The sequence below is a fragment of the Gracilinanus agilis genome, chromosome 1 (assembly GCF_016433145.1).
Source record: "Gracilinanus agilis isolate LMUSP501 chromosome 1, AgileGrace, whole genome shotgun sequence".
Taxonomy (NCBI): domain Eukaryota; kingdom Metazoa; phylum Chordata; class Mammalia; order Didelphimorphia; family Didelphidae; genus Gracilinanus; species Gracilinanus agilis.
In genome coordinates this window covers 793,825,809-793,837,613 of record NC_058130.1, presented here as the reverse complement: position 1 = coordinate 793,837,613, position 11,805 = coordinate 793,825,809, and the positions used below count along the sequence as shown (strand labels likewise).

Here is an 11,805-nt window from a genome sequence, read left to right as displayed (position 1 = left end):
ATGACCATGTTATAGTGTATCCAAAATGATGAAAACAGAATTTCTGGAAGCTTACCTGAAATTCACAAAATTATAAGAATAATAGATAAATGACTTTTAGAAAAGAAAGGGCAATGGAGAACTATCCAGTAGTTTGAACTGAGCATGCTCAGGCACAGGGTTTGAGTTATGGGCTAGCTGCAAGAAAGTTGATCAGGTCATTCCTCCATTCTTTACTCATAATATGAATTCTGAAGTATGATGAGAATATTGAACCTGTCACATATCCATTTTGAGGTTTCATTGTTATTGTATGTGAAAGTCTTTTTAAAACCATCCATTCTTCACATATGGCCAAATAATCTATCCAAAGACTGGTGCTGCTTCTTTCAGTTTGAAAACTCCTTTTTGCCTGAGGAAAAAGAATAAAAATCAGTTTACTGTCTGCCATCAGAGGAAAGCACTTATATTTGTGTGTGTGTGTGTGTGTGTGTGTGTCCTCCTTCCTTCTGTGTTTATATCATTATTTGTTTTTTTCAGTGATAGATTTTGAAGTGAAGATGATGTGTACAAAACTGAGCCTTTTTGTGGAAGGATCTGGCCCCGAAAGATGCATGAATGAGAGTTCTCATTACTGCATTTTGAGAGAAATCTTTGACTCTATCAAGGTAAATAAAAATCCAAAGAGTGACGGTGAATTTGATGAAACTGCCATGAAATTCAGCCAACATTCAGGCCTACTTCAGTACAGGAAATTGACCTCAGGAAATGAGTATTGTTGGGATAGCAAATATAAGAAACACTTTCCTGAAGAAGTAGGATTTGTTCAGTCACCTGAGAAACCTGAAATGCCCATCTATCAAGGTAACATAGGAGGAATGGCCTTTGGCTGGAGTTTAGACTCCATTAGGCATCCAAAAAGTAAATCTGTCAAGATGGTTTTTGTGACTGATAGAGGTGGGAGATCTTTCAGTCAGAACTCTGAGCTTGCTGCACATCAGAGAATCCACACTAGAGAGAAATCTTATGAATGTAAACAGTGTGGAAAGGTTTTTACAGAGAAAGGCAATCTTGCTGCACATCAGATTATCCACATTGGAGGGAAACCTTATAAATGTAAACAGTGTGAAAAGGCTTTCACAAAGAGGAGCAATCTTGCTGCACATCAGAGAATCCACACTGGAGAGAAACCTTATGAATGTAAACAGTGTGGAAAGGCTTTTACACAGAGGAGCAATCTTACTGCACATCAGAACATCCACACTGGAGAGAAACCTTATGACTGTAAATACTGTGGAAAGGCTTTTACAGAGGGGGGATCTCTTGCTAAGCATCAGAGTATCCACACTGGAGGGAAACCTTATGAATGTAAACACTGTGGAAAGGCTTTTACACAGAGGAGCAATCTTGCCACACATCAGAGAATCCATACTGGAGAGAAACCTTATGAATGTAAACATTGTGGAAAGGTTTTCACACAAAGGAACTCTCTTATTAAACATGAGAGAATCCATACTGGAGAGAAACCTTATCAATGTAAACAATGTGGAAAGGCTTTTACATGTAGGAGCCATCTTGCTGCACATGAGAGAAATCACACAGGAGAGAAACCTTATGAATGTAAACAGTGTGGAAAGGCTTTCACACAGAGGGGCTGCCTTGCTGCACATCAGAGAATCCACACTGGAGAGAAACCATATGAATGTAAACAATGTGGAAAGGCTTTCACACAGAAGGGCTGCCTTGCTGCACATCAGAGAATCCACACTGGAGAGAAACCTTATGAATGTAAACAGTGTGGAAAGGCTTTCACACACAGGGGCTGTTTTGCTGCACATCAGAGCATCCACAGTGGAAAGAAACCTTATGAATGTAATCACTGTGGAAAGACTTTCAAACGAAGGAGCTATCTGACTACACATCAGAGCACCCACACTGGAGAGAAACCTTATAAATGTAAATACTGTGGAAAAACTTTTACATGGAAGGAATCTCTTGCTATACATGAGAGAAACCACACTGGAGAGAAACCTTATGAATGTAAAGAGTGTGGAAAGACTTTTACAGAGAGGGACTATCTTGTTAAACATGAGGGAATGCACACAGGAGAGAAACCTTATGAATGTAAACACTGTAGAAAGGCTTTTACACGGAGGGGATCTCTTGCCAAGCATCAGAGCATCCACACTGAAGAGAAACCTTATTAAGGTAAACTGTGTGGAAAGGCTTTCACATTGAGGAGCAATCTTGCCAGACATCAGACAGTCCACACTGGAGAGAAACTTTATAAATGTAAACAATGTGAAAAGGCTTTTACATGGAAGGAATCTCTTTCCAGACATCAGACAATCCACATTGGAGAGAAACCTTATGTATGTGATAAAATTATGCTTTATTCTCCAGCATGCATTAATTACTATTAGTAATCTTTGATTGGCAACTTCCTATAGAAAAGTAGTGACAGTTCAATGCCCTTCAGAAGGGAGATACTAATCTCTCCTTATGAAGAGTAGAGAAATCCCCCTCCCTAGTAGCTTTTTTTTTTTTTAAGTTTTTTTTTTTTTAAACCCTTAACTTCTGTGTAGTGGCTTCTTGGTGGAAGAGTGGTAAGGGTGGGCAATGGGGGTCAAGTGACTTGCCCAGGGTCACACAGCTGGGAAGTGAATTGGTTTAACCCTATTCTAGGCCTGACAACTACCAACATTCCCACTCCCACCACTCAGGTCCCAGGGGGGTATAGGCTAAGTGAGAGGTGAGGGGAGAAGTCAGGAAAGAACAGAACCCAGCCTTGGTCTCCAGGGCTTTATATACCCTTGGCCCAACTGGCAGTTGGTACTTGCCCTGTGGCTCATGCCACGGTCAACATTCCAACCAGGGCAACTGACAGGTTGCCCCAAGCAAACATGGCAATGTTAATAATCCTATATTACATTGGGTCATGAGGATAGAATGGCAGCTGGAAAAAGGCAGCAACAGAGTCAAGAAATTGGGGTCAGGGCGGATATCCCTTGTTCTTCCCCCAGAAGTGCCCCTCTGGGAGGCCCAGATGAAATAGAAAATTACACCCGGCTCCTGAGACTTGATGTGTGAGAGTTAGTGGGAGGAGAAAAAGTTTGGTAAACTGAGGCAAGAGAAGATTTTGCTCTCTTCTAGTTTTGTTGCTTCCTGGACTTTCCTGTGAGCATGACTATAGTGCCCTAATGGTGGAGACAGAATAGCAAGCTAAATGGAGCAACCAGGAAAGTAACATATATATCTCTTCTCTTTTCCCCTCTTTTCTGAGGCCTCAAGACACAAGGGGCAGCAACAAGAACACTGCTCACCTGCTACCCTGGCATCCTTAGTATGGGCTTTTCTCCCCAGCATTGCCCACCTAGGAGTCCCTGCTCCCTTACTTAGGATCCCATAAGCCAGTGTACCATCACCTACTGGCTAACAATAAAAATGCAGGCAATTTAAAAACAAGTAAGGTAAAATAATGAAATTAAACTTAAAGAAAACAATTTATAAAGTTAAAGAAAATTAAATAAATAAAATCAAATTAAACAAAATAAGGTGAAATAGTAAATAAATACACAATATTAATCAATTTCATGCACCAGTTCAATAGTCCATCATTTCAAGACATTGCTTTGCATTGATTTCTTATTTAACCCTAACACCAAAGCTCAGCTTTTTTGGCTTTTAAAATAAACTTAAAAGAAGTTGGGTCTACATTTTTTTATTAGAGTGTTGGAAATGTTTTGGAGTTCTTTAATTATTTGATTTCGTAGAGCTCACTATTGGGCCCTAGGCTCACTACCACATACCTGCTGTAGGGGCCATAACTCTAACTCCCCATACATACACATGTTGGGGTTTGTTTTCCACAGCAGAAGCAGCCACAGTGGGAGTTCCAAATGGATAGGGAAGAAAGACTAGGGATTTTTTTTAATTTGGGGAACAAAAACATTTTTTATTTTGAATATTTTCTCCTAGTTACATATTTCATGTTCTTTCCCTCTCACCCAGACCCCCCTAACCTCCCCTTAGCCAACACACAATTCTGTGGGAAGCCAATAAGAGAATAGATAAAAATCTGAGACTCCTCTTTTGACCCCTTTTGTGATCCTTGTGATTTCTTCTTGAAAAGTATTATGGCCTTACTGAAAAGCTTTAAGTTCCTATCAAACCTGAATTTAAAGGGTTAACACTGTTAACACAGCAAGGAATGCTGCTGCCTGTTATAGCTAAGGCCAAGATACTCCCCAACTTGGCTTTCTGATAAGAACCTAGTCAAAATTCAGCCATGGCCTTGGTCTATTATGAAGCCAATGTTTTGTGTTTTGATGTGACATAATTTGTAACTTCTGCGCATCTGCAAAGTTTCGGGGGGGTTCTTTTGTGTGAAATGAGTCTTGAAATATATTATAATAAACTCCATGCTCCTGGAGCCAGAGCTGGAAGCACTAAGTAAAAGACATTTCCCTTGTCCTGTCCTTATTTCCTTATCAACTAAACTGTCATCAGATTATCAGAGATGATAAAGAGATCTCCCCACAATTCCACTGGGTTTTACACGTAGCATTGATCAAGACCTAATTCCATATTATTGATAGTTGGACTAGTTATCATTTAGTGTCTACATCCCCAATAATATCCCCAAAAGCCCATGTTTTCAAGCAGCTGTTTTTCTTCTGTGTTTCTCCTCCCACAGTTCTCCCTCTGAATGTGGCTAGTTTCCTTTCTTATAAGTCCCTCTGCCTTGCTCTGGATCCTTGCATTGCTGCTAGTAGAGCGGTCCATTATGTTCAATTGTACCACGGTATATCAGTCTCTGTGTACAATGTTCTCCTGGATCTGCTCCTTTCACCAGTTCACATGGAATTCCTCCAGTTCTTTATTCCTTTGAGCACAATAGTATTCCATCACCAACAGATAACACAATTTGTTCAGCCATTCCCCAATCAAAGGACATTCTCTTATTTTCCAATTTTTTGTCACCACAAAGAGCGTGGCTATAACCATTTTTGTACAAGTCTTTTTCCTTATTATTTCTTTGGAGTATAATCCAAGCCGTGCTATGGCTAGATCAAAAGGCAGATAGCCTTTTAAAGCCCTTTGAGCATAGTTCCAAATTGCTATCCAGAATGGTTGGATCAGTTCACAACTCCACCAGCAATGTATTAATGTCCCAATTTCGCCATATCCTCTCCGACATTCATTACTCTCCTTTGCTGTCATTTTAGCCAATCCGCTAGGTGTGAGGTGATACCTCAGAGTTGTTTTGATTTGCATTTCTCTAATTATTAGAGATTTAGAACACTTTCTCATGTCTTATTGATAGTTTTGATTTCTTTGAGAATTGCCTGTTCATGTCCCTTGCCCACTAATCAATTGGGAGATGGCTTGATTTTTTTGTACAATTGATTTAGCTCCTTGTATATTTGAGTAATTAGACCTTTGTCTGAATTTTTTGTTATATAGATTTTTTTCCAAATTTGTTGCTTCCCTTCTAATTTTGGTAGCATTGGTTTTGTCTGCACAAAAACTGTTTAGTTTAATGTAGTCAAAATTATTTATTTTACATTTTGTGATTTTTTCCTATCTCTTGCTTAGTTTTAAAATCTTTCCCTTTCCATAGATCTGACAAGTATACTGTTCTGTGCTCTGGACCTCTCTCAGTGTGTCTCCTCCTCCTTTCCCCACCACATCCCAACATTATGCTCTGCCTCCACCCAAACAACAAGCCAAGCACCAGGAACCACAGACAAGTCTAATATGGGCCTTTTCCCCCTCAAGGATGTTCCCAGTTATGATAGATGAGGATATTTAGTCAATATTAGACAATTCTGTAATAAGGGAATTTAGCAAGGATGTAATAACGGGAATTGAGGCAATGTAATATGGGACTGAAGGTAGGGGTAGTAGCTGGTTGTAATAGGGAATAAGACAAGGCAAAGGACCAAAGGCTGGAGGTAATCAAGGGAATAGGCTAGAGGTAGTAGGGAAATTAAGGCAGAGGTAAAGTTGGAATAGAGGACAAGACACTGTGGATAGGGGTTTGTGAATCCCTAAGGCAGTAAAGTGAGTAAGGAAGGTATAATGGTAAAAGTGATAAATTGAGGTGGTAGGAGTAGTAAGGGATTGACTGAGTTTAGGAAATATAAACATGGAGGTATAAAGGTTTGCAAGGGAGAGGATGAGTTAATCTGAGGCAGGCAACAGCAGCAGGGAAATACCGACTGGGTACTCAGGTTTGAGACAGAGACACTACAGGGAACAGACTTAGCCCTTTAGGTAGGAAGGGCACTTCCACCGACAAAGGTTAAGGCCAGCCAATAATGGCTTGAAACTGACTAGAGGACTGCTAGTCAGTTTCTCAGGTTTTAAAGGAACAGTTCAGAGGAAGTATTAAGATTTCACTTCCTTCAAAATGGACACCTTCAACCCCTCTCCTTTCTCTCCTCCTCCCTCTCTTATCAATCAAGTAATGAAGTAGCCAAAGGTTTTGATTAAAGACAAACAGGGTTTATTGTTTTCTAGGGTTGATTGGAAGGGATAGAGGATACAAGGTAGCCCTAACAGCCACCTAGAGAAAGCTTCAGGTGGGGGAGGGAGACAGGAATGTGAAACTGAGAAAGGACCTGCCTTTACTCAGCTCTCAAGTGGTTTTATAATCAATAGGGTTAGGAAAGTTGGATACAATGATTCAATAGATAATCTGTAACAAAGGTAAGCCCTATTTGACTATCTGAACTAGCAAGTTTAAAACTAACACTCCGATCTACCCTCCTTTGAACACCTCACAGAAATCAGGCAGGGAAATGAAGATAGGGAATAAAGGAGTTTAGGGAAATTCAAAGGAATTAGCTAAGCTAACAATTTTAAGAGGAAAAACTGCAGAATATAGGTCAGGTTTCAATCCAAAGAAAGAGCTCAGATTGACCCTGATCTTCTCCATGAGTCACCACAGTCAACTGAAACTTCCCCCAAGATTCTAAACCCTTATCAACTGACAGAAAACTGCAGCAAGGCTTTGCAGGGCTGTTATGCACCCTATTTGCACTACAAGTCACACCTTTTTCTCTACAAGATACTGAGAGATTCATCAAGAAAACTCCTGCCTTTGGTGAGGCAACTATGGTGGTGATTAAAAAGTTTGAAAGTATAATTTAGGACATATAACCCAAGTTGGGCAGACATTACAGAATTGCCTCATGCTGTGTTAATGGAAGGGGAGAGGAACATGATCCTTCCCATTGTGAATGGATCCCAAGATGTTTCCCAGTACTGTGAATTATCCCATTTTTGTTAGGCTAAAAAGTTGGCCAACTGAGGTAATTTGACCCAACATCTTGGTTTGTTTTGTTTTTTAATACCCTTACTTTCCATTTTAGAATCAATTCTGTGTAGTGATTGTAAAGGAGAAGAATTAGGGTTAGACAATGGGATTTCAGTACCTTGCCCAGGATGACCCAGCTAGGAAGTGTCTGAGGGCAGATTTGAATGCAGGACCTCCCATCTGTGAGCCTAATTCAAACCCCTGAGCCTCCTAACTACCTTCCTAACACCCTGTTTCCATTCCAAATAGAAGGAGAGCTAGTTGCCTCAGTGCATGCTGAAACTTGGATTCAAAATTTCCAGCTATTAGAAACTGTCTCCATCTCTTTCTGCCCCAACCCCTTAATCTATTTTTGATCTTTATATATCTTTCTCTTGTCTTTATCTCTGTCTCTTTGTTTTTGTCTCTCCCTCTCTTGTCTTATTTTTTTCTCTCTTGTCTTTCTCTTTTTCTGCCTCTGGTCTTTATCTCTTTCTTTGTATTTTGTCTTTCTATCTCTTTGTCTCTCTCCCTCCTTCCTTCTCCCATAGGTTTTAGCCAGAAGGCAAAATATCTCTTAAATTAATCAAATCTGGACAAATACCCAGGGGAAGTCCCGCCCAAACCCTTGGCTCTCTGAGACTCTGCAGTGCTCTCTTGTGTCCACATCTCCCCAGTCACTGGTGCAGGGAAGGCTCAGGAGCCATCACATCACTCTCCAGTCTCAGGTCCTTTCTGTCACCCAACCTCCCCAGCCTAGTTATAGTTTGGGCTTCCTTTGCCATCCTAGCCTTCTCTCTCTTCTCCAGTTCTGCCCACAACAACTAAAAACAAACCAGCCTGTTCCTGGCCCAGATGTGGGATGTCAATCTGTGTGCTGAGGCTGCCCTTTCCAGACTAGGAACTTTTTCCCCTCCAAAGCCCCCTTGGTGTGGCTCTTCTCTTCTGGAAGTTCAGCTCCTGAGCACAGGGAGTGTCTTACTTTGGGATGGATGTAGCCAGGCTGTTTTGTATTTTCCTTAGCTCTGGCCTGGGCACCAAGAAGAACCTCCTCAGTGATTTCTAGGCAGAAAAGGCCCAGCCCCTTCCCCATCCTCTCCCATCCGCCACCTCCTTCCCTCCCCTCTCAGCCCTCCCAGCCCAGCCTCCTGTGTGGGATCCTCAGACACAGTCACACAGGAAGGGGCTGATCCAGGATCCCCTCTGAGGTTCTCTGCTGAGGGAGGAAAGGAGGTGCTGGTCTTCCTGAAGGCCAGGCATTCCCCTGCCTGCTGTTCCCCAGGAGGGATTCATTCAGAGGCCCTGAGTTTAGATTCTGCCTTTGACATATGTCTGCCTCTCCTGGGGCCTCCGTGTGTCCTTCTGTGAAACCCAGGAGTCAGCCCAGGGGACATCCAGCATCCCTTCCAGGTGAAACTCTGGGACTGAAGGTGATAGCCTAAGACACAAACATCACTGGTACAGAGGCAGAGACTGGGTAGCCTTAGATGGTCAGGAGGGGTAGGGAGGTAGATTTTCCTTCTGAGTCTTGAGACTGATCAAGCTATCTTTCTGTTGTTTTTTCTTAGGGAGTAATGGATAAATTGCAAGGTATCTTATCAATACAAGTACCCTCGGGAATGGCACTATATGAAACCATTCCAAAACTGAGTTGTGAGAACCCAGTAATGCTCTCCAGGATTGGAAGTCATTTTAGATACACAGGAAGCAGTGCTTAAACAATGTGGACCATAGTCTCCAGCACCATCCTTTTATTAAGTTTATTAATAATCAATAGAAGTAAAGGAATAAAAGGATAATTATCTAACAAAATATAATCATGTGACTAAAGTATCTTGCCTGTTTAAAAGGACCACTGGACTCAGCTGCTGCCATTACAGTAAGAAGAGAAAGAGGCAGAAATACACAGAATTTATAACCTTCCCAAGTCAGCATGTAACAACACGTAACAACAGGAGGAGAGTGGAATTCTGGGAATCATAGTTTGTTTTTTTTAGAGTAACAGATTATAATCACAAAACCACTCCCTGTGATCCTTGGGAGACTAGTCTCCCCAAGGGGAAATTACAATAATTTGGGGATAAAAAGGAAATAAAAGAGAACAAAACCAATGATTGCTAGGCACATTGACAAAAAAACAATTAGGGGACATTCCCCTTTGGCATAAGAGTTTACATTCAAAATAAATGCATTCAACCCCCCCTCCCCACAGTTTAATTTCACTACATCCCAAAGTTCATTCTGAATCCTTTGGTGCAAGGCGAGGTTTCTGCAGGTACTGCATGGTGCCTTCTCCAAACAGTTCACTTTTTGGATTTTGGGAAGTGGCAAGTTTCTTATCCTAAAATTACTCTCAAACAAGAAAAATTTTTATAAGACTATAATTTAAATTAATTATATAATTCCCCCTGAGGAAGGCATTGACAAACACATGGGTCACCCAAGTATACTTGGCTGAGTTATGAGGTATGTGAATCAATTGTTAAAAGAATTTCAAAAGCATAAAAATAAACCACAAAGAAGAAAAAAAAATTAAATAGTATAGCTTCCAGGTTAAGATGGTGGCAGAGTAAAAAGCAGCTGCTTAACCTCTCCTAACCCACACATACAGGACTCCTCAAGAGGACATAAAAACAAATCCAGACAAACAAATGGACCCCACAACAGGGCTCAGCATTGAAGGTACATGGGATTGGGACATTTCATTACTATAAAAGGGTGAAATAGCTCTCACTAAAAAGTGAGCTGAGCAACCCCCTTCCCCCCACACCACCTACAGTGCCAAAGCCAGCTCACAAGAGTTAGAGCAAGTTTGGGGCATTAATTAAGTCCTTGGCAGCTCTCCAGGGCCTGCTCCTGAGAGTAGCAAGACATAAGATCCCAAGAGGCTAAAGAACCAGACTTTGAACACAGACCTTGAGCTCAGGCGTGGATGCAGGCAGGGGCACAGGCGCAGGCTCAGGTGCAGACTCGGGCTCAGACTCAGGCGCGAACGCAGACCCTGAGCCCAGGCGTGGACCTTGGGTGGGGACCCAATGCAGAGGGGTGCATGATTGTGGAAGCAGTGCCCTGAGACTGTTAAAAGAGCTTCAGGCAGAGGAACAAGCAAGGGGACCACATGGAGGCTTGACCCTGAGAACAACTAGACCTGAGACCTCAAAGAAAGACCCTGGGCATGAATAAAGCTGAGAGGGCGCCTGGCTAACAATGGCAAGCCAGCCACAAGAACCCCAAAAGAGAAAGATCAAGAAGAAATCTTTAACACTTGACAACTTTTACACAGAAAAAATCCAGACAACAGAGCAAACAGCAGAGGAGAATAAACAAGTAATCATATCCAAACCTTCCCCAAAAAATGAAAATTCGTCACAAGCTCTTGAAGAGTTCAAATCTGAGATCATGAGAAATATGGAAGAGATTTGGTGAGAGAAGTGGGAAATAGCTCAAAAGGAAATTAACAGGTTAAAGGACAGAAACTCCCAAGTGGAGAAAGATGCCCCAAAATCAAAAGAATTGATAAGCAAATTGGAGACCAAAATCAAACAGCTGGAAAAAAGGATAGACCAAATTGAAAAGGAAAATCAAAAAGTTATAGCAGAAAACCAGTTTCTAAAGACCAGAATTGGGCAAGTAGAAGCCAATGATTTCTCAAGACAGCAAGAAAAAATAAAGCAAAGTCAAAAGACTGATAAAATAGAAGGAAACGTGAAATATCTCACTGAGAAACTGACAGATCAAGAAAACTGGTCTAGAAGAGACAATGTGAGAATCATTGGTCTTCCTGAAAAAGCAGAAATTAATAGAAATTTGGACTCCATACTACAAGAAATTATTCAGCAAAACTGCCCTGAAGTTCTACAACAAGAGGGCAATATAGACATTGAAAGTATCCATAGATCAGCCTCTACACTAAACCCTGAAAAGACAACCCCCAGGAATATAATAGCCAAATTCAAGAGCTTCCAAGTAAAAGAAAAAATTTTACAAGAAGCCAGAAAGAGACAATTCAGATATCAAGGAGCACCAACCAGGATCACACAGGCCCTGGCAGCCTCCACACTAAGAGACCATAAGGTGCCAGACACCATTGAGGCTGTGAGGTTAGCACGGCTACTCATAAGCCCTGACAATCCAGCACAGCAGGTTGTCAGGAGGATGGAAATTCAACACTCAGTTTATCCTATGTGATTCTTTTTACAGTGACATTCACTTGCATTGAAATTATTGCAATCAATATCCTTATCCAGTTCAAAGGAGACACAGAAAAACAATACAGGTTCATGGCAAGAACAATCACAGCCATAGACTACCCACTATCCCAAAATAAACCCCTGTACAACCCCATAGAGTATAGAAATTTCCCCTAGAATCAGTCCAGTAGAAAACCAGCAGTTAGTGAGTTAATGCAAGTTTCTAAAGTTCCCAGCAAGAAAATACCTGGCCTGAGTGTTCCCAAACTCCTATAGACCATAGAAACAGTCAAACACAAGGAAATTAAGGCAATAACAAATTAGCACAGAATC

At 41.3% G+C, this 11,805-nt stretch overlaps 1 protein-coding gene across 1 annotated transcript; it reads left to right on the top strand.

The window, feature by feature from the left end:
- The first annotated feature begins 593 nt into the window (after positions 1 to 593).
- LOC123230515 (zinc finger protein OZF-like) lies at positions 594 to 2,186 on the top strand. Its single transcript, XM_044656652.1, has 2 exons — positions 594 to 843; positions 1,045 to 2,186. Exons 1-2 carry the CDS (start codon positions 594 to 596, stop codon positions 2,184 to 2,186), a joined length of 1,392 nt encoding a protein of 463 aa, XP_044512587.1.
- The last annotated feature ends 9,619 nt before the right edge of the window (positions 2,187 to 11,805 follow it).

What these genes read in the sequence shown, in the direction of transcription:
- LOC123230515 (XM_044656652.1), top strand. Translation starts at nt 594, where the DNA reads ATGAATGAGAGTTCTCATTACTGCATTTTGAGAGAAATCTTTGACTCT. An exon ending in TGAAATGCCCATCTATCAAG is followed by an intron (nt 844 to 1,044) that starts GTAACATAGGAG and finishes TTACAGAGAAAG; the next exon opens with GCAATCTTGCTGCACATCAG.